The 23,633-nt window shown below is 42.4% G+C and overlaps 1 protein-coding gene across 10 annotated transcripts in view; it reads left to right on the top strand.

The window, feature by feature from the left end:
* LOC308121614 (RNA-binding protein Musashi homolog 2) overlaps window positions 1-23,633 on the top strand; it is a 266,100-nt gene that overhangs the window by 211,174 nt on the left and 31,293 nt on the right. For all 10 annotated transcript variants that reach the window (XM_080482944.1, XM_080482946.1, XM_080482949.1 and 7 more), the window contains exons 9-10: window positions 3,537-3,651; window positions 11,802-11,876. In XM_080482944.1, coding sequence (XP_080339070.1) covers window positions 3,537-3,651; window positions 11,802-11,876 — 190 coding nt within the window. The remainder of the gene's footprint in view (window positions 1-3,536; window positions 3,652-11,801; window positions 11,877-23,633) is intronic.

Raw genomic sequence — 23,633 nt, forward strand, 5'->3', positions numbered from 1 at the left:
TATTGTGAAATAGCCCCGCCAAAACTCGCCAGAAAAGGTGATCTCAGCGTGCTCCAATCACATTCTGTATAATGTAGTTCAATTTGCATCATTCCGTTTTCTTCAAACCATAATCATTGAGTGAAACACACAAAAATACAGAACATAGTGATCACCTCCACTAAAAAACGTTGTGCTTCTATCTCCTCATGACAGTCCCCATGGCATCATGCTCACTAGTTTCTATAATGTGTATATTTACATTTTGGTCCACAGTAACAGGTGTGGAAGCATCCTCATTTGAGATTTGCCCCCTGAGGAAACTTCACATATAAACATTCCCTCATATATCCTTTGATCTTCTTTCCTACTTATGACTATAAGTATTTTTGGAGTCACGTTAGCGTTATGAAAGCAAATGATCCCAGACATCCCTGTCCACAGTAACTTCCTTGGGTTCCCTCTTGGGAGGAGTCCCAAAGCCAACCGTGAGATATAATCCCTTCAGCGGGTCCTGTTCCTGCTCTGGTGAATCGACCCAGTTGGAATCGGCTCGTACACCTCTAATGGAAGGCAACCAGGGTGCGTCCTAATTAGAAACCCGGACTACCTTAACTGGCCCCACCCAGCATGGAATTGCAGCTCGGCGAACTTGAGCTCTTTCCCCAGATGGACAAAATCGTCAATCTGTCTCAAAGAGTGAGACCTGCCACCCCCCGTGAAGAAAACTAAACATTCCCATTTTTATTTTATCAGACTTTCTTAGCAGGGTTTCTGCTGGCTGCTGACTGTCAACACCTGTCTCCTTATAGCACACACTGCTTCGGGGTCATTACCTGACGGTGGTGTGGAATATCTTATACTTGTAGCAAACTGGGCTTCAGGTTGCTTGGACAAGATCCAAGGCCCACTTCTATGTTTTAATAGTGAGACAGTAATCCCAATTAACTCCCTGCAGGCGAAGCGTCCTGAAGAGTCCTGCTTTTTAATTTCAAACTTTGTCTGTGCTGAGTGACAGAAATCTCAAAAGATAAGCCGTCGCCTGCAAACTATCAGTGCAGCATACATTAGAACTCCTCTGCAAGTAAGCGTGTTAGGGTAACAAACAGCTTAACCACGCTGTATGGCAGGAATCCACTTATTTTATTCTGTGCATGTGTGTTGAAGATTTTTACACCTTCTCGGTGCTGTTTCTGCACTGAGCAGTATAACTTTCCTGGCAGATTAATGGGATGTCCCTTTTCTCAACAGGGCACAATGGTGCTCAACTGCTTCCATTCATGATGTTGAAATTGAAAATTGTGGCACTTTTCACAACACAGTATTGCATCCCTTCATAAATTCAAGAGTCCTTGACGAGTCGCAAAAGCCGTAATTCAAGAAATCCCTCACAGTTAAAAGGAGAACCTGTAAATTTGGTGCTTTAATATTGGTCACGTGACACAAGGTTCCGTGTATAAAACCTTCCACATGGTGAGTTTTGAATGTCTGCTCTCACAGCTGTTGAGCCTTTTATACTTCTGCCTTGCAAGTCTCCCTTGTCTCTCTGTCTTCTCTTTTTTTTCTCCTTCTTTGACTTTGTTCACTCTTGAAGGCTCCCGCCTCCCTCTCTCGCACACTCCTGTGTGTCTGACGCAGGTGAACACCCACACGCTCACACCACCACAGTTCCCAGCTCCTGACTGGTTTTAAATCCATGGCAAGGAGTTCTCGCTCTGAATATCAAAGACCCACATCTGGGAGCATGTAGGCATGACTCACCCCTCGGCTCTAGTCTTACTCCCAGCAGGCCCCCCCGTTCGTCCGGCGCGCTGGATGTGGCGGGGGTTAGTGGAGGACGACGATCGGGCACTGCGATGACTGCTGTGTAGGCAGAGCTCCACTGTATTTGTCATGCAGTCATGAGAACATATGAAAATCCCAACAGTGTGTGGAGATTTTCAACAAACCCATTTGTCCCACGCGGTCCCTGCTTCCATGCTGGGTACTGGGGGGGGTCATTCTCTAACGATGAGGGCGCCCGGGCTCTCCGCAGCGCAATGTCAAGCAGTACAATGTGAGCGGGAAGGACAGAGAAGCTGTGACAGATACAAAGTGGCTAAGGGAACTGTGTATTTTAGTAGGGCCGCTTCATAAAAGGACTACTAACGGCAACAAATCACAGCTGTGCAACGCAGCAACTTTCCCCAGCGATACAAACCTTTGTCATTACAGTTTCCTTTTTACATGGGGCAATGTACAGCCCATCTATTCTGCACAGCAACCATCTATAGGCATGAAGTTTTTCTGCAGTTTGGCAACTTGGAGCAGCATGTTGTGTCTGCCATGGTGCACGTATGAATATGTGTATGAGTTTGTGTGGGAAAAGTAATGTGCACCACTGGCCTGTCAGAGTGGCGAGCCTATTTGTATGGATGCCAGGCTATACCTTGGTTGAGGTGTACACAGGACTGGCGCGGTAGCCTGTCTTGTGCAGCAGGCCAGGATGACATGTGAATCGCAGCAGCCGAGAAAGCCCTGCTTAAGTGGAGGCAGTAGGGAGAAGCATGCGAGAGCCAGGAGGCAAACAGACAAACAGATGGACAGGCTGATGCCAAGCAAGCAGTGGAGCAAATAGATTGTGCAGCATGGTGAACAGACTCAGCCTACCAAAGAACAACCAACAGACACAAGACCGTGCCACCCCTGTCAGCCGCTCGTGCTTCTCTATAATTCATAGAGATAGGATAGATACGTGGTAAATAGGACTCTCATCTTCCTCCTTCTCCTCATCTGCCCCTGTCACATCCCTCATTTGATATGTGTTATGTAGGAGGAGGAGATGTCAGTCTTGCAAGATGGGAAATGAACAAACCTGTATGTGTGAGAACTGGGGTGGGAGAAATAAATGCGGGAAAGAGATGAGTGCTGCAGGTGGAATTGGACTGTGGGACACTGGGGACTTCAGCCCAACAACAATGCATAAATACACAAACAACAGCAAAAAAGCTGAATTATTCCGTTTTACAAAGCATATGTTTTTCTGCAACTTCAAATGTCAAAGTGCTTTAGCAAAACACAAGCTATATATGAATTTAATGAGTCAAGAATATTTGTTTGTAAGTTACTCTTTATTTAGGTACAGGAGACAAAATCTTTTCACCAACACTCTGTACTTGCTGCCACACATTGAGACTCTGTTAATGGCGCAGGAGAAAGGAGCTCCACCTACCTTGATGTCTCTGAAACTCTTGGAAAGTATTTAGCTTGTATTTCCCCGAGGCTTTGGGCACATGCTCACTGGAGCAATAACCTTTGCTTTAATGCAGGAGGAGCATGATTGTAAGTTTTCCTCTGAGACTTCCCTCTAAAATGTGAGGTGCTCAGATTGACTCGGTCTTGTTTTCCCTCCATGGAAAACATCTAGCACTGTGCAAGTCAAATAGAAAACCACCTTAAAGAGCTGAGACAGCCCTGTCAGATCTGTCTGGTTGTGTACCTACACAGTCTAATGGTTTGTCTCCCCGTGTGTGCATGTGTGCAAATGTGTGTGCGTGTGTGTTTGTCTGTCTCCATAGGTAGAATGTAAGAAGGCCCAGCCCAAGGAGGTGATGTTCCCACCAGGTACACGAGGGCGAGCCAGGGGTCTGCCCTACACCATGGATGCCTTCATGCTGGGGATGGGCATGCTGAGTGAGTCACACAACCCACTTCCACGCAGTTCATAAACATTCAGACGTTGACACAATTTTCATCACTTTGTAATGAAACGACAATCAGGCAAACAATCAAAATGTGTTAAAGTGAATATTTCCATCTAAAATTTGCAAATCAGTGTGGGAATCACAACACATTTTGTATATGCCCTTCACCTTCTTTTTTTTTTTTTTTTTTGTACAACCTTACTGCATTTCTGGGCACAATGTTTGTGTCAGAGCTAATACAGCAGACTCTCAAAAATAAAGGGGGGAAAAAAACGAAAGTTCTTAAACGTATTTTACATTTCTTACACCTCAACTGAAATATATATATATTTTTTATCATATTTATCAAGGCTTAAAAATCAAAAATATACTCTGTCAAAACATCAAAAAATGAAATGAGATCAGATGTTTTTCCTATTCTGGTAATAGTAAAATATCCCACTGTTTGTAATGCAAGAAGATGAAGAGTTCCGTTTATGCTAGTGGCAAAAGTGCACACCATTCAAGTCTTTACCTCCAAAAAAGACGGGGGGAAGGAAAGGAACTCATGCAAACTCTTGTCTAGATAGCCCCCATTAGGTGGGCGCTGCCCCTAATTAGGCTGCTTCAAGGTGTGCCACCAGTGGCCACTGTGGTCTATTTCTGGTCGAGTCTGGTACAGGCAGCCCCTGGGCATATAGGAGCAGACCAGCACATTAGCAGGCTAAATGAAGAGGAAAATTGGTGTAATGTCATATTAAGGATTCATCACTGTGCCCCCCCCTTAATGGGTAATGAAGGGGACACACATGTCAGAGAGAGATCTCATCTACAGGGACCTCAGCTGCCGGCCCACCCCTCTTCATTACCATCCAGCCCATGCCTGTGGCCCTTTTATTTAACACTATTGCACGTTATCTCACCCTGCCCCCCAACTCACTCTCTATCTATCTATCTATCTATCTATCTATCTATCTATCTATCTATCTATCTATCTATCTATCTATCTATCTATCTATCTATCTATCTATCTATCTATCTATCTATCTATCTATCTATCGTCGGTCACTCATTCCATTTTATATGCACATAATTTGGATCGTGCAGCAGAATCAAATGGATTCGCCGCCACATAAAAGATTTATTTTCCCTTTCAAAAGCAAAAGGGACACGCTGCTGATTGTAAGCGACTCATTTTGCCCCGCGAGTAGCCACCCCCACCCCCCTCATGTAGCAGGTGCAGGCGGCGCCACACTCATGCATTTTTATCTCCAACCGCGTAATGCAATATTTAAAGCGCATCTGAAAGCTGATGGTCACATTTTGGCTTGTTGCTTGTTTTGCATTTTTCTAAAAAATTAAACAATCACGGAGCTGCGAAGCTATTTTTAGCAGTAAACTGATTATTCGCTCCATACATCTCCCCGTAGGTGCTGATATCCGTATATCCATTTTTCTATATGCAGCAGCTTAAAGTGTCAGGGTTATTGCAGGCTTGACCTTTCCATGAGACTGATTATACAGTTGTTTGCGGTTAAAAAAAAAAAAGATGTTGCTAAGTCTGGCCAAGTGCTTCTGTCAACTCCATCTAAGCCGTTCTCAGTTCCACCGCATCTGTTAGAAGTATTTAACAAGCACAGTGAACTTTTCAGAACTTATTACAGACTAATGTGTCTGCAAAGAGGAGAGCACTCTTCCCCTCCATTGGGAGACGGCAGGCAGAAAGGCAGTGATGTGCTCATGTGAGAATATTAACAGCCAACTTGTTTGGAGACACTCTTATCTAAATGAAATTGGAACAAGGACAGCGAAACATTCCTTTATATAATTTGCATTTGGAAAAAAGGGACCCTAGGCTCATTATTTAAGAAAGTGTAAGCTCCTTTTGTGCCAAATCTCATTAAAGCCATCCCTAGCTCCTTTGTTTACTGCCTCTAATCGAGGCATTTATCTTTATTGTGTTGTGCCGATGTATGTTTGCTGAAATTAATACACATTTGAGCCTGGGCGAGGTATGGGTGTACCAGATGGATAATTGATTTTAAAGTGAATCAGAACTGTTGAGCCATAAAATAGGTACATTAGCATGCATATTAATAAGGCAAATAGGAGCACTAAGAGGCCGCCACCAGGCCAGACACAATGGCAAGCTTCATTTAGTGAGAGACGGTGAGTTATCTGCTGCTTTCTCTTTCTTTCTTCCTCTCCTCCCACTATCTTGTTTCTCCATATTTCCCAGCTTGCGCCCGCCGCGAATTTCACGAGATGGTAGATTAACTTAGCATGTATTACAAACTAGTGTCACATCACTTTGTTTTCTTTATATTTGACACTTTGAGCACACATCCTACTAGAAATTCTTCTTATTGGCAATGTGTCGAAGTACAGCAGAGTGTTGTGCTGCTGGTTTCTAAGCCGACACATTCAGTTGGGTGTGTATTCTGTTCGACATAAGACCGTCTCAAACACATAATATCCAGTGTTTTGCAGCCTGTGATAGCTTTTCATTGTGTCATTTCACAGTTCTTTTCAGACCAAACAAACAATGAAGGGTTTTGTGAAAGCTATCCATCTGTAGCTTCCCGGTGATGACTTCTCATCAGCAGCTGATGAGGATTGTTATTTTTCCCCGGCGTAGCCTCGGTCCTACTTCATCCATACCAGGTTAAGGTTCCCCTCACCGTCTCTCACAGTTGCATTTCGTTTTTGTCTGCGCGAGACGGGGAGAGGGGTCTGGGAGAGGCATTTTCCCATTGGGTCAGGAATAAATTGAACTTTTTCATGGACAGCAAACACTGATTAGATATTTATGACCAAGGTCAACCTTTCTGATTCCAGCTGGCACAGGCTCTGAGGCATACAGAACAGAGCATCCGCACACACATTCACTCGCTCACACAGAAACGCACACACATGTGCACACACACACACACACATTGCCTTGCATAAATTTACACCCACGGAAATACGCATGCATGCAAAAAGATATTTCGATTCCTTCATGGTGCGTACACATGCTTGCAAACACTTCTTCAAAATGAAATATGTGCAAACTAGACTTTCATACATGTGGACCGTCAATGATTTGACACCGTTGAAGAAATTCTTCACACTTCAGATAAATGATCAAATCAGACCTTCTTCCATGAATATGTACATTAACACCAACAGTTTCCGCACGATTAAATCCCTCAAACTTAGATCACAGCTTCCTCTTCAGGTTCAGATGTCCAGAACCTTGTTAGGAAGTGACAAGTGGAGCCGTTCCTATTTAAACCTCTGTTACTATTGAAGTGTGTGGCATCACGTCCAGATCCGAAGGGCTCAATAAGCCCTTCGGAAGTGAGATTGTGAATGTCTTTGAGTCTGCCACAGGTCTTTAAAAATATCTATAAATGATTTGAAGAAATTCTGCTATTATTCTGCTTTGAAGAAGAAATTCTGCACTGGGGTATCGATTTCAAAGAGGTACTGATGTGTCCAATACCTGGCCACTTTTGTGTATTCCACCCGAAAGCAATGAGTTTGATTCTGCAAGTCTGCAGGAACCTAATTCATTTTATCCCAGGATTTAAAGGTTCTTTCTCTGTTTGGATCAGAACCGGATCTGGTTAAACTGCAGTTTGCCAGTGAATGTGCACTCCTATCCTCGTCTGTCTCCTCTGTGCTGCTTCATCCAACGTGAGTCTGCAGGGGTCTGGAGTTCACCCCAGCTGACAATGGGCAAAGGCAGTTTACATTCATCACCGAGCAAACACAGAGAGACAGGAAGTCACACTCACTCGCATTCACTTCTGGGCATTATAGAGTCACCAAATCCACCTGAAACACAAAGGTTTGTGGGAGGAAACGGGCGGAAACCCAGACGCACGCGGGGGAGAACATGCAAACTCCACACAGAAAGGTCCAGAACCTGGTGGACTAATCTGGCTGTGAGACAAACGTGTTCTCCACTGCACCGCCATACAGGCAACATGCATTCAACACCGTTTCAGAAAAGATTAAATGGCGAATTTTTTCATGCCTTTGTTCATGTTTCAAGACATTTTACTCACATTAAATGTCACCTGACCAAATAAAATTGCGGTCGAAAACATTGCCATTTGGACATTCAAACGCTAATGTGCTTGCACCCACTTTGCTAGTACACAGCGAACGAGAACAGAGGACACGTAAGCCAGAAAGAGGTTTCCGAGGTCAGCTTCTGAGGTGTAGCTTACACACAATGAAGAAAGAGTTATCAGGGCTGGCTCCTGTGATTCATTCCTCGCCTAAAGGACTTCATTTTACCAGGTAATTTAGTCCAGACTTATGGTTGAAGGTGATAATAGCTTGAGGAAAACAGATAAAGACTTAGACATATACCATAATTAGAGGGTTAATTATGTTTATATTACCTTTGATGGTGCTCAAATTCTCCCTGACTCACAGGAGCTCGCTCTCTCACCCGCCCACTCTGCTTAGATGTCTTGCTTTGTCTGGATCCCACTTCCTAGCTGCCTGCTCCCTCACACCCCGTTCCTCAATATGTTGCCTACAGCTGCTTCTGTCTGAAAACTGTCCAGCTAATTAACTGCTGGGTCCGTGGTCGTAATAAGAATCATGACAGCAGATGAACAATACATCTGCTACTCTTAAATTTTTCTAATGACACTGGGTCCTTCCTGGGCCTCGTCGCAACACTGCTTCCACCCAGGGACTCTTAACAGCTTCTAAACAAGTCCTCGCAGCGGAAAGTTTGACTTTGGTTTAAAGATGACACTTTGACGTCACGTCATTATCAGGTTGCAGAAGTCGAACATCGCTGTAATTGTAGGAAAAGCAGCTCTGACCTTAATCAGCTCCAGTTCCTAGGTGTGGTTTATAGCAGATGCCTATAATTAAAGTATGTGTGGGATCTCCCAGGGAAACATTTGATAAAACCATCCACGTTCCACTTTTTATTCAGGAACTATTTCACCTGAAGCGTCCACTGTGACTGAAATGGAAAAAGGAAAAAGGTGCCACCACAGCCAAAATGACTCATTTGTTCATTTACTCTGCGTGGAGACTTCTAATTTCCCTGGATCATTTATCCACCGTTTATACCGCTTCATCCAACTATCAATACCAGGTGGCTAATAGTGAAGGCCGGGTACAATCTTGACAGATCACCAGATCATCACACACCTCTAAAGGCCATTTTCAGGGCCACCAGGATGAAACCAACACGCACAGGGAGAAAATGGAAACTCCACACGTCCATCTTTCCCGGATCAGTAATGCAAATAATTTTCTATGAGGCAAATCGACATGAACGTCATTCATAACAAACTGGGAGTGTAAGTGGCCGTCACATAAGAGTAAGGTAAAACCCAAGGCACTCAAACCCATCATTTGATGTTTCTGCGGTCAGACAGGGCGAGGCAGTTTCTATTTAAACCATCTGATTGGTTTCAACAAATCTGGCACATGCTTATAATTTCCATAAGCCGCGGGCTCCCCAGGTAACACTTGTGATGACTGCTGTCAGATAACGAGTAGGTTCAGCAGTGAAATAATAAACAAATAAATGCCGGGCTGGAGGTGCAAATGTGCGGCTGTCACTTATTTGCCTGTGGCAGCTCCATCTACATCCAGCCATATTAACACGTGAACCTTTCTGCCACGCCGAAGATGCACCGAACATAAACAGCAGCCTGCTATGAAGTGTTATTACACCGAGCTATAAAAATATCAAGGGATCTGTGGGGGAATATAGAGTGGAAATGAATTAGACGGTTAAGCACTAAGAGCAGAGGTATTTGTGTCGGAGCTGATTGGTTCTCTCTGGTTTACTCAATATTCAACCTTCTTGGAGACCCAAAAAAAAAAAAAGAAAGAAAAGAAAATGCATGAAAGTGGTGGTATGAAATAAATAAATTATAAAATCTGACTCCTGTTGCTTAACAACTCTCTGGTTTCTTTTGAGGTACCTTAAGTGTGTTAAAATGAAATAAGTTATTGATCCTTGTAGGGCAACTTGTTTAATTTAAAGTGGGTTTGTGTAAAATATTGGCAGCAATGTAACACTTGTATTTTAAATCACCTGGACTACCTCCCTTAAAGGCTTTTTTTTTTTTTTTTCTTTCTTTCTTCTTCTTTTTCTTTATAGTTGTAGCCGTTATCCTTGCAGGTTATAAAAACATTTTACACACTAAATTAATCACTCTAATTTCATGATCTGGCAGCGGCCCTAAAACGGAGTCTTGCAGGAACAGAGACCACAGCGGCACCATCTGCATTACAGGGTGTTGTGATTGTGACAGGTGACCGTTGATTGAGGGCGGAGCTCGCCGTACGGTTGGCACACGCTCCAAATGTTTTCCAGCCGACAATCTACTAACGACATTATGAGCTCTGAATACGTTGCTACCGTTTTATTAGGCTGGAGGCGTAAAAATAAATCACTTCTTGCTTATTGCATTGAAACTCAGACACGGTATATAAAGTATTATTCCTAAACGTGATACTTACTCTCAATTATGTCCAGCTTGTATTTAATGTGGATGATATTGTAAGTATATTTAGGAGAGTATTAAGTAACATGAGAGAACCATTTAGTGAAATTTAGACCTTTCAGATTCAGTAACAAATGAGTTTTGGCAACCTGAACATATTAAAATCTTTAGCAAGATTGTTTTAGTTATTTTTTTTAAATTCCAGTAAAACTAAACAGGGAAAAAAAAGCTATGCCCCAATCTGAATGACTCATTGATTGAAAATTTACTGAATAAATAGCACGGAAAGTATGTAATGTTAAGGAATAGACACCCATTTTAAATGATAAGCTTGTAAAAACTTGTTCATCAAAGAAGGTGAAGGACTCTAAATCTAGTGAATTTATGAATTTCTATACAATTGGAATCAAAAACAAGGTTGTTTTCGAATTGTCGCATAGTAATGTACTAATGGCCATTAACGCAATGAGTTTAAATGTAATAGAGGTTTAAACAAAATAATTTGCCAATTCAAAGATTGTTTTAATAGTATATTAACCAGTCGATACTGTAATGACTTATTACCTTATTGGTAAATTGTTATTACAATTATGGCTTGAATATTTTATTACACTATTAGCAAGTTATTCATTTTAACACTCTACACTACAAAATTACACTCTCAGGCCATGTGTAACAGTAACTAAACCTGCTTCAAACACCCTATTAAGAAGGTTTTATGAATATAGTACGTGTTTTCCTTCTGTAGCAGCAGTCTCAGGATTAATTACTAATGTTTGTGAAGTGGCATCACATTTGATAAAATCTCAACTTTATCTTTGTGTGTATCAAAGGGAACGGAAGTATTTACCTTTAATAGTTGTTCTTTTTTTAAGCCACTATCTGTTACTATCTGTAACTCATTTCATTTCTTGTTGATAGAACACAAGGTTTTACAATAGTTTAATTTTAGAACAAATATCATGAGACCTAATGAAAAATAATGTCAAACTTTAAGTGTGGCAGACAAAACCATTGTGGGTGATTAAAAAGGGTTCCGTGAGTCCCGGTTGGACAGATTTCCATACGCAGTTTATATTGAAGTTTTTCATTGTGAATCACAGGAAAGTATGTCCATGTTGTTATAATCGTTTTAATGCCTTGATCAATTCAATACTGTAGATATTAAAACTAAATATATTGAGCCAATTCTGAACATATAAGAAGCAAAAAGTAAAGATCTGTCTTCAAATGTAGGGAGTAAGATTTCTAAGTTATAATAAAATTTATTTCAAAATTATGTGAGTACACTAATATAGTATTTGTTCTCCCTTATGTCCTTGCTCTATGAACTTTAAAATGTAATTAACACCTAAGTGTAAAATAAAATAGAATCCATGTCAAATCATGAACCAACAAAACATTAGTAGATAAACATGATACTCTGTTCAGTATTTATCCATTTTTGACACCAGAATAGCATAAAAACTTAACTTACTCATGTTTTTGTGCACAATTTGGGATTTTAAGGCTCAATCTGGCAAATGTTTTTGTGTGAAATTTGCAATACATCCTATTGTCTCCGATCCATAGTAATTGCACTTAAGTATTAAATTTTTTTTTGTCTTATTTAATGTTTTCAACCCACATTCTGACTTATCTAATCATCTTTTTTGTATTTCTTTGTGGCCCTCTACAACAGGTTATCCAAATATTGTGGCAACGTACGGCCGCGGATACACTGGATTCGCACCCAGCTACAGCTACCAGTTCCCTGGTAAGTGAAGAGCTTTCTTAAAATAACAGTGTCGCGGCTGATTTCTGTTTTTGCCTCTCAAGCGGCACAATCAGACACGCACGCACAAAGACGCACGCACACACGTACACAAATGATCATCAGTATACACGTCAGTCACCAAATAATCTGCAGGCTTATGAGTGCGCTACGTGTCTGGGTTTCTGAGCGAGGGTTTGAAAGCTGACATATAGTGGAGTAAATTGCTTACCCCTTTTTATCCCGCACTTGAACACTACCATGACCAAATGTCTAAAATGGGGGAAGCTCTTCGCCTTCAGTGGCCCCGATGTATGCAAATTCGCCCGTGGAGGAGCGGAAAAATAAGCGGCTCTTTGTGTCGGAAGACTTCAAAATGTGGCTCTTATAATAGAAGAATGAATGAAGTCATTTTCGACATTAAAAGTGTTGTCTGAGACTTTTAATGGGAGTCCAAATGGGAGTGTGGAGGTGAGCAGCTGTACGTGTCTGCGGCGCGAGGGGCCCGTGGCTCCGTGGAGCCTCACTTACGCCAGGCTTCCTGTCAATTTCATGCCTTATTTAAGGACTTTACACGTACTTTGTTTGCCGTGCCAGACATCATCCCTTCCGCTGATAAGACGGAATAGGAAATCTCTGACAGCAGTTCAGATCTCTGTAATATCTTTGTGAAATAGATTCAGGAATGGTAAGACAGGAGGTCCAGCTGTGACCACCTGCAGATCAGACATATGCTAGTTTTATACTTGACCACAATGTTATTTGACAGAGGAAAAGAAATCCTACTCTCTTGTAAGTGGATGTGAAAGCAAAAAGCACACATGTGGGTTTTTTTTTTTCAGTCATTTCACTGAAGAAAAAGGAAAAAGCATAATTTAGGACCATTTATTTTGAGAACTAGTTCAATCAAAAGATTTGTGGTTGTTTGCATTAAACGCGTATCGGATGGGAGTCTGTCATAATCCGTGAAAAGCATTGCAAGAATTTGGAAAAGCACTGGCATGCAAGACTCAAAAGGGAAAGCAGCAAAGTGTATTTATGGAGTGCAAGTAACTCTAGTCAAACATGGATTTTCTAAAATGTTTACTATTTAACACAAATTAAGGGATATCACCTTCCCCCAGGCAGAATGTATGATCCTGTCCATGTTAAACTCAATTTAAAGAGTTTGATAAAGCTGTATGATTAAAACAGTCTCCTCTGGGCGCGCTCAACTCTTGACAGGTAATTGGAAATTTTAATGTATGAATCAAACTCCTTGTCCAAATTAAATAACCTCAGGCCAAATATTGACTAGTGTCCCTCCTTACTAAGATGTGGAAAGCATCCTCAATTTAAGATCAAAGCCTTTCTTTCTCTCTCTCACTGTACACAGTCTGGCTGAAACACTCCTATAAATAAATGGAGCTGGGACCAAACAGGCTACATCCAACAGGCATAAATTGTGGGCAGCATTTCAAGGCTTTTTTTTTCTCTCTCTCTCTCTCTCTCTCTCTTCTCTTTTTTGCACCCTGGAAACCTCAGGGGTCCACTGTTAACAGAAAAAAGTGGTGAGGCAATTGTTCAATTGTCAAGACAAAGCAGTGATAAAACATTGATCAGCGATGAAACACTGAATTAGGTACAAAAACCCAATAAGACATACACTGAAAATAGAGAAATCAAAGCTGGCGTCTGTGGAGCTGAAACGGAGTTCACGTGGACAAACACAGAAGCCGAAACAACGGAGGTGAAGTAGACACAACCTCCGCGAGCTAAAGGAAGCACTCAGCACAGTCAGAGTCTCTCGCATCGGCTCGGCAGCTGTAAAACAGTATATGACACCCCCAATTAATTTCAGCATTGATCACAAAGTGCATTTGATATCGATCACATGCAACATGTTGATGTTTGTCTTTGTCTGACGTGAGCCGTTTACAAAGAGTCCCATCACAGCGTCTGCATCGTAAGCATCGTCAATGCATTGAAGGGATTTTTGCATAATAGTTACACAGTGTTAATCAGGTCGTCAGAAACTTGTAGAGTTGAGAGAATATGCTGATCAGCCGTAACATTAAGAGCACCTGCATATATATGTAATGTAGGTTCTTTTTTAATGAAACAGCCCTGACCCATCATGACATTAACTCCACTACACCTCTGCAGGTGTGACGTGGATGTTAAAAGTCTTAGAAGTAGTGAGGTGGGGCCCTCAGGGGCCAACGTGTGCGACTGAGCCTTGACCACCCATGACACTTTCGCTTTTCATTCCTTGGACCCGTTTTGATGGATACACAGCAGACCAGCAAGACCCCACCAAAGCTGCAGCTTTGGATACGCTCTGACCGAGTCATCTATCCATCACAATTTAGCTCTTGTCAAACTCACTTAAATCCTCACGTTCACCCACTTCTCTGGTTTTAACTCACCGGGTTTGAGGACAAAATGGTCACTTGTCTAACGTGTACCACCGCTAACAGGTGTCATGATAAAAGAGATGTTCGGTGGTCATAATGTTTTGGGTGATCCGTGTGTCAGAGCATCACCCTACAGGGCAGACTCAGCCTCACACGCCTGTTTAAAGTGGCCGTTATCGTAAAACTAGCTGTGCCTGAGTCATAGAACAGCAGACATCGACAGATGTTTCCTGATGTCCTGTATTGTAGATGAGTAATATAAAAAAAAAATGTCGTCAAAGACAAATAATCAACAGCATTATATAAAAAGGATGTAGTGTTTTAGATAAGTCGTCGTTCCTCGTGCTTTTCGACCAAGGGTTAGGTGGAATCTTCTTCAACATGACACATCTGCAGACTACAAAGAGCAATAATAGAGCTGCTGGCAGCATAATGTGCCGGTTAAAGACGAGAAGAGTGTAGATTTTACGGCATCAAATATGCAAAAAGGCGTCTGCGAATGTTTTATGAGGAGGAGTATAATTCCAACCTGCACAGCAATGCAGCTTGATAAGAATCACTGCATGAAAACAGAATTACAAAGAAACAGCTACAGGCTACCTACCATTCATAAAAATATTAAATAGAAATAAAAAACCCAAAAATATGTGAGAGGGGAGAAAATCAGCTGCGGGTTCCGTTTCTCTGCCTCACATGTTGGACGTTGAGCGAATCTTTTGCGTGATTTAAGCGCATGTCGGCCTTTTGTGTAGCTTTCAAAGAACACATTTGTAGTGTCGAAAGAAAGAGGAAAGTGTTTGATGAAGATGCCCCCTTTGATTTCTGCTCAGTTTTCAAATTTCCAAGCCGCATTTCGTATGCGCAGCTGTAATTACACACTGTTTACTTGGTGGCAGCGTAATTCCGGCATTATGCTTGAACTTCACATTGAATTCAAACTTAATTTCAGAGACAATGCAGTGAGCTGCATGTGTAGAGACAATCAAGGAGACGGCAGCAATGTTTACCATTACCTCAGAATTACAAGTAGTAAGAAGGCTGCACAAATTAGCGGCACCCTGAGAACAACAAGTCGCTGTTGGGTTTTTTTTTATCCATCACAAATTTCCTTCATTGTAGTGGAAGCAATTACTTGATTGTTTATTGTGTTTTATTTAGGTGCTCTGCTTTATGCTGACGCGTCTGTTGGCACAATGGTTTGTCTGAGGATGACACACAGCGACTTCTAACAGTCCTCTCTCTGTCTGTCTCCATTGTGACAAAATGAGACATCACACTTTCCCCAAATTGTGCTGATGCACATGCACGACTTTGATGGCAAGCGGCATTATTGTCAGTGTCAAACGCAAGCCGGGGAGCACTAATGTATGCATGCAAATATGAGCGTGTGGCACGTGAGTCGTTGTCATGCTGCTGTTTTCTGTGTGAATGTAAACATCTCCAGTGTTTAAGATGGAGAGCCTGGAGTACGAGCGTTCCCTTGAACACTAATCCGCCGGTCTTGAGTTGTTTTACAGCTGTCATCAAAGTGAAAAACACATTTTGAAATAGCGAATATCTGACACTTTCACTACATTGGCAATAGCTAAGCCCCTGCATACATTTCCGGCGCCAAAAATAGCCTCATTTGGAATTCAAATAACCTGATTTAGACATGTGCAGAGCCAGTGACCATAGCTTGGTAGCGTTTGTATTTCTTCCTGTTTCCAATACTAAAGTGATGACAGTCCCATTAGTGTTGTTTAGATTATTCAGTCAAGCCTGAACACAGAGAGGTGCAGTTATGTTTCGCCCCTCGAGTGCCTCAGTCAGGGCGGCTGAGTGATGCTTCTAATTTATTTGTTTGTTTGTTTAAGATTTTCAGTGTTTGTAACACTACTTTTACAGTAATTTTCAATTCTCAAATATTTCAACCTGTTAATAAACCAGACCCATTTCCTTGACAGCACACGAACACACATTCACATGCTGGTCACTAAGCGAATTCTCTTTCTCAGTTGTGTGTCGTCGTGTTTTTCAGCTGGAGATATTTCATCCACCTCCTCGTCTCAGGAAGTAGATACCACCAGCATGAAATGAGAAAATGTGTTTGTTTGCAGTTTGTGTGAAGCCAACTGTTCAGCAGCTGCTGCGTTGCCACTGTGGTGAACCGGACGCAGTAATAAAGACGCTGTTACACAGACATGACAACATTGGCAAATACCTCTGTATCACTTTGCGATAGCTTTAAAGTAATGTCAGGGTGCTAAATATCTGCGAATGTAGGTATCAGTATTATTTAGTGTGAGTCAGAGTGTGTGGTTGACATGGTAGTCGTGTAGCTTCAGTTCATTTTCAGCTTATGAGCCCACACACAGCTGCAGCTGGAGCATTATTGTGCATGACACAGGTAGTTACTGTAATTTATTTGACATTACGCCCCTTTGAAGCCACAGAACTGTAATCTTTAATCAAAAGTTTGCATTGCCTTTGTGTCGCGTTGTTTTGGCCTCAATATTCCCCGTATAGAATTTTCCCGGTGAAAGGTATGAAATAAAACAAGTTGCTGTCCTGGAGCTCCTTGTGATTTCGGCCGCTTCTGAGAAATGCCCGCGTTAGTCCAAAAGAAAACTTGAAAGTAACATTCAGCGTAAACATTGTGGTACACCGCTCAGCTCAGCTCGGCTTGGCTCGGACAGCAGCCGGGCCGAGAATCAAAAGGTAAAAATCAAGCGCACAGCAGCCACACAGAGTTTGATTCAGATGATCAGACTTCAGAGCCAACATTTATCTGACTACAAATAGCAAATTCGCAGCGAAAGTGTCTTTGAATTAAAACGAGGTACAAAAGGACCTTACTTTGAGTCTATCAGACATTAAAGAGTGAACCATTCCCTAGATAGTGCCGGTAGAAACAGTTGGCCAGTATTGATTGTCAGATAGCTTCTAAAGGAGAAACATTTTTGGTTGGAATTACAATCTCTACTTTGTGTCGTAGTAAAAAATGAGTAATGTATGTTTTGTACGCGGAGAGAGAAAGAAACCACCTGACATTACCTCCCCTAACTGTATATGGCCATATACTGTATTTGCACCATTAATGGTGCAAAAAAAAAAGAAAATGGGGAAATGGTGTCTCTGTTTTTTCTCTTCCTTTCATTTGAGCAAAGTCTCCTAAATACATTTTGATTATCGAAGGAAGTTGGACCTACAATAGGGTAATTGTATTTTTCTTTATGTTTCTTACAATAGGGTGCCATTCTTTTCCTCCGTTTTGAGGCACAAAACGCTGCTGTGAGCGTGGCAGAGGAGGCAGGAGCTGACAAGGCATAAGGGACATTACTGTACATTATTCTCCTTCTTTATGCAACAGTTTAATTAGCATTAGCTAGCTGATAAATGTGCTGTTGTATTATTCAAGTTGCAGCCCCCTGGGGAGCAATCCCCGAGACGGGGCGCATTTTAACCAGGTGTCTAGTTTGGAGGACCTCGCCTGATGGAGGGATGTGAAGTCGCATTTAGGGAAATATACTGTTTAACTGTTGTTTACTAGAAAGAGGACACAGTGAAAGATCCTCGTGTTTACCTCGCATGATAAAAATGCAAATGGGAGAAAATGGTTTTCAGCAGTGAGTGCAGGTTAGGCTTATGTACTATAGTTAATGTACAGTATCACTCCTGCCAGCGGTGGTGGCTAATATAGAAGAAGAAATATGAAGAGGTGTAAGAATGGCGGCACGCTCTATTGTGCATACGGTGTATGCATGAATAAGAAGCTTGTCTGAGGGAAAATGTAATTAAAAAAAATAATAATGTAGTATGTATATGTGCATTATGCATGTGAAAAAGCTGTAGAAGTGAACATCCAAAGCAGGGATACACCCCTCATACATTCATATTGTACTTTCTATTGTTAACCAGTTGCGTATCAGTTCCTTTCATTACGCGCTCATGAATGCACAGCTGAGCGTGCACGCACAGAAAGGCCATACAAAGACTGAGATTCAGGAGATGTGATTTGCAAGGAAACAGGCAGAGGTGGAGGGAACTTAAGCAGGAGCTCCTGTGCGACTCGCTGCCTCCACAGCCATGCCCTACGTGCCTCCCCTGGCATAAATGACCATTATGGCTCCATTAGGGCTGCTACTAGGAGGTCATTATGCTGCACTGAAAATCCAGGGATGAAGATGTTAGTGGGGGTCCCATCAGGGGAGAGACACAGACCGAGTGAGTGAAAAGCATAACACTCAGTCATCCTGCTATTTCAGATGTCATGACAGACAAACAGCGATTGAGGTCCGTTGAGTCAGCCTCTTAAGTAGTCAAAGAACGGAGGACAGGGGTAATTAAAGAGGCCAGAGAGCAGGAGTAAGTGCAGCAAGGGTCCAATGTGGATGGAGGGCTGAGTAATTTTGGGTTACCAGTTACCTTCGCCCTGAGGAGTTAAACCATCCAGGCTGTTTTCAAGGAAATACGGCATTCTGTGTCCCTTTCTCACATGATATTATAGTAACAAGTGCTCATGTTGTTTGGATGGGTTTGTGGTATTTGGTGCACAGGATTTCCATCTTTTTTTCTTTTTTTTTTTCCTGTCTTGTTTCCATATCCTGTTCTTGTCACACACTTCATCTTTGTCAGACCTCCCTCCCCAGCAGATATAACGTGTGGGATAGCGCAGCGGTAGCTTCCGTCCCCCTGTATCTCCATCTCCACCAGCCAACCATGCCCAAGACAGAACGGCACACTTCATCATACCTAACTGACAGAAAATGACATTTCAAAAGCGTTAAATCAACGTGGAGTTGGTTTCTATTTCTCAGCGGAGGTAAACAGGACTCGGCTCTGCAGGTGGTCCTGAATTCCTCAGCTTCACTTACCACTGAATATGGAAACCTTGCACGGTGGCTTGGGTTGGCTGCAAGACTGTCTTACATCTGTCGTTTCAGACCAGATATTCACTCTATTTTGCTGCGAAAATATTGGATCTGTGTTATATAAACTGTAGTCAAGCAACATGTTTGGACCAATCAGATACCTGCTCTATATCTGTTACTGTAACTGCGAAAAGTAGCTTGCTGACCCTTTGACATGCCCCCCCCCCCCTTTTTGTATGCAGTCGTGCAACACAAAGGTACAAAGTACAGCTGCCCTCTCAGCAGGTGTCTCATCAGGAAAGAGAACTGCTGACCTGTGCAACTGGTGTGATAGTTGCTGCTCCTGAGGGATAATGCCCCCATAAACTGGGGCAAAGCCAACCAGCCATATGATAAATGCACCAGAGGTCACACTCGGGCATTGGCCTGGAACACCGGCTCGCCTCCCAGGGTTCAACAGCCGACTGCTGCTGGGAGATTGAAATGTGTTGGGACGGACGTTTGAAGCACAGTTGGTCGTCTGAGACACAAGAAATAGGGTTCCTGTTTGGCGACATCCTGCTCGCACTGCACACCGCCACGTCTCAGGAAGAGCGCAATTCGAAATGCTGTGCGAGGATGTTTCCTGAGCCTCGTCAGGAGTTGTGCAGACCTAACTCCACATGTTGGTGAATGTAAATACTTGAGGCGCTGTCAAACTCGCTTCAAAAAGTAAACCATGTAATTTCATTTGGGTTTTTTTTTTCCATCATGTGAAAAAAGAAACTGACCTTGTGCCTATTTCAAATCTGCTACAAGTGATGCGTCATGGGAGTGTTCAGTCAGTTTAAAGGCACAATGCAGAAATCAGATTACAGTAATGAGAAAAATGAAGTGCAGATAAAAACGTTTTTGATGACAGTAATATTCTGTTTTGTTAAACACCATAAATATCACTCGCAATCAAAAATTCACACATTTCTGTACAACACTGGGCTTTTGTTTTTTGTTTAGTTTTTTTTTTTTATCTGAAATTGAAAAGAAGATCAGATAAAGGAATGTGCCTACTTTCCAGTAATGGGAATATACAATATAGTTTGTTAAATAATCCTGAAAATTTGAATAAATTGATAAAAATTTACACTCTTTAAAGAAAATATCATAAATAGCATGCATTAAATTCAGAAATTATTACTCGGACGTGTTTAATGAAGCTTCATGAGAAACACTTGTACACCAAAGCATGAACAGCATTTTTTTTTTAAATATTTGCTACTTATTAGAAATAAAACTATTCACCCAATTCATCGGAGTGATGATAATATACTACCAGTGTTTATTAAGACCTATGAAATATAAATTGGACATTATAAATGATCAAATATTTTTTAGGTAGGTGAAATAAGGAGAGATCCAATGTTAGTTACTGGAACCAGAGCTCCACCCTGGGATGTGTTGTGCCTTTGTAATTGCACATTTATTGTGTTTTAATCCACATGAGCAGGGTGTGAGGTGTTGGAGGGATAAAGCCCCCTCTACTCTACACTTCCCCCTTCAGTTAAATATTATTTACTGCAGGTGGAACCAGAAAAATCATTGAACAAAAATAGCCTCCTAATTTTAGTTGATTATTTGATATTCAGTATTTTCCAGTTATAAGACATCCTTTTTTTTTACTGCAGATTCAAGCGCGGTATGACATTTGTGGATTGGCTGTTACTTTGAGAGTAGAAGCTATTAGCAGTCTCTGCTACTATAACATTGATTCCATTCTTCCATTACATCAGTGCATTTATTCTCATCATTTTTTGAAAATAAAAAATGTAAATCTTTGTGTAAATTTTTTTCAGCTTCTACTTTTTTTTAGGAAATAAAATTAAAATATAAATCAAGTTTGAGCACACTGCTATTAGTATCGTGACTTGTGTTAGGTGTCTGCTGTTAAAAAACAAACACAACACAAACTATAGAGTAATTCTGTATTTCTATGTAAAATTGTATCTTGTTAAAAGTTGAGAAAAGGCTGCTAAAACTTCAAATAAGCACTGTTCTTGTTGGGCTTTAGTTAATTGCTTTATGTGTGGAATATAATGTAGTTTGGGACACGATGTACAGTCATTATCAGATCTAAAGGCTTCCAAGTATTCAAACTTGTTACATTTCCCATTTGCATACACATGCTGGCCACAGTTTCCAAGCAGGTGGAAAGAATCACTGGCCTGAGGCTGATGTGGAGCCTACTTGTGCCATGGGTGCATGCAACATTGTCCTCCATAAGACAGATCCCTCTGTTTGTGTTTTTACTGCACTCAGGAGACGCCGGCGCGCACAGCCCCGCTATCAGTACAGAACAGGTTTCTATTGAACTGGAGTTGCACAGCAGATTGTTCCTCAGATCTTGTGACCATTTCTCTGCAATCTGGGTGAGCTGTGACCCCAGCAAGTGGTCCCACAGGCCAGAGTGAGTGCTACAGGGCTGGAAGCAGATGGCCCTCCTGATGCCACACTGACTCACAGATTGGCTTTAATTGCCAAGGCTGATCATTAGCCCAATGGGTCTGCGGAGGCCGGGGCACTCCATGAGTCGCGGGCCTTAAAATAGGGCCTGACGATGAGCGTCGTGATCTCACACACTTGAACGACCATGCGCGACACATCTTGCTCTCGCGCGCTCGGACACTCAGCAACACACGGGCATAAAAGTGACACAAAGGCTCTTCAATGCTGCATGAGAAGGCAAAGGTGGTGGAGGGACTACCAGGGGCCTGTGTCTGACTTCCTGTCTGCCTCTCTGACTCACTGTCTCCACAGCAATGCTGACTGCACTCTCGTACACCAAAACTCACACACACACACACACACACACACGGTCTCTCGAGCTCCCTGGGGCCATGACTCCATTCCCAGTGACAGCAGCGAGTGTGCTCCCGTGACGTCAGTGGACAGCACTGTATGTCACACCCTGTCTACTTCAGTGTGTGCGGTCATAAAGCCGCACCGCTCCTACATCAGCTTTGTTCTCCATTAACCACTCTCTGTTTTATGTGCTGTCAGAGGTAAACACTGCCGCATGGATTCAACAGGTGTCGCAGCGCCTCGCCGCCGTGTCCCTCAGCACTTTGCAGAAGGACCACTGGTTTTGTTTACTGTTGCTTGGTTGTGTGGTTTTATTTTCTCTGTGGATGAAGTGCATTCTGGTGCGGTCAAATCACATTGCACGCTCTCAACTCGGTGCACATGTATATGCATGTGTGTTTCTGAGGCTGTACCTGCCTCCGTGACAAAAAAGGAAAACCTTTACTACTCTCTAAGTGGAAGAGAAGGTTCACCTCATTTGCCCAGGTCTTAACTCACCCTAGGACAGCAGACACCATCCACACACACTGAAACAGGCAAACAGTCTGCCATAGAGCCCCACAGTCTGGGTTCCTGTGGTGGGGAAGATGAGCTGCTGTAAGAGGCAGAGTGGCAACGCTAAAGCTCATTATGTCTCGGCTGTTGAGCTGCCGGTCTCAAAATGAAACTTGAGCTGTCTTGCCTCGCACATGGCTGCCACCTTTGGACACTGCTGGGGACCAGCAGCAGAACAGAAAAGAAGCATAGACATGGAAGTAAGCAGAGGAGTACAATGTGTGTGTGTGTGTGAGAGAGACCGTGCTCTCTGTCTGCTGCCTGTTGTTTTGATGCCACCCACTGTTTCAGAGCTCCAAGCCCAGTGAGTTGGGTACTTGCTAGGAGTCTACCCAGCTACCCCCCCCTCTTTTTATCCCTCTACTCCTCCCTCCGGCTGGCGGTGCTAATAGCTCTCCAGTTGCTCAAGTCAACTATTTTCCTACTGAATGGACATATGCATACATACACATATACTCACTGCTGTAGCATACAGCCCTCTGCATGCCTCCACTTTCTGTGCAAACATTGTTTGCAGCTCCAGTGATCAAGTGGAAGCCAGTGTTGCAGTGCTATTTTTGGGTCATGCCACATTTTACCCTGCTTGCCCCTGGTATCTGGAGCAGAGCTAGATTGTGTAACTCCAGTGCGTAGAGCTGGCTAAATATATTGAAACGTGCAAGTGCCCAATTGGAAAATGTGCTTCTGAAATAGCCTCTACCAAGCTGTTTCTGCTAATGACAGCTATTAGTATGAGAAACATTATTACATTGATCGTTGCTAATTTTGTTTCCAATGTAAAAGAAGCTCCTGAATTAAGTCTATAAATCTATTTAAACTCAGTGTTTTGAGAAAGCACACCGATCAGTACAAATGCACCGCCAGATATTTAGCTTGAATGGCAAAATGACACTTAATGCACTCGCTTTCATTTGAGAAAACCTGAAATTACCCCCCTTCATCATTCATCTGTCCCATCCTCTGCCACCCCCAGAACGGGGAGATGGGCATTAAAATGCATAAAAAATTAAGGCTGTTTACTTGGACACTAATGAGAGGAGGCTTAAGTAGTCTGGTTTAATTAGTATGATTGGCTCCATGGGGACCGCACGGGCAGGGCCATAACAACTGATTCACTCAGT

The sequence above is a fragment of the Lipophrys pholis genome, assembly GCF_963383615.2.
Source record: "Lipophrys pholis genome assembly, chromosome: 16".
NCBI classification, from domain to species: Eukaryota; Metazoa; Chordata; class Actinopteri; order Blenniiformes; family Blenniidae; genus Lipophrys; species Lipophrys pholis.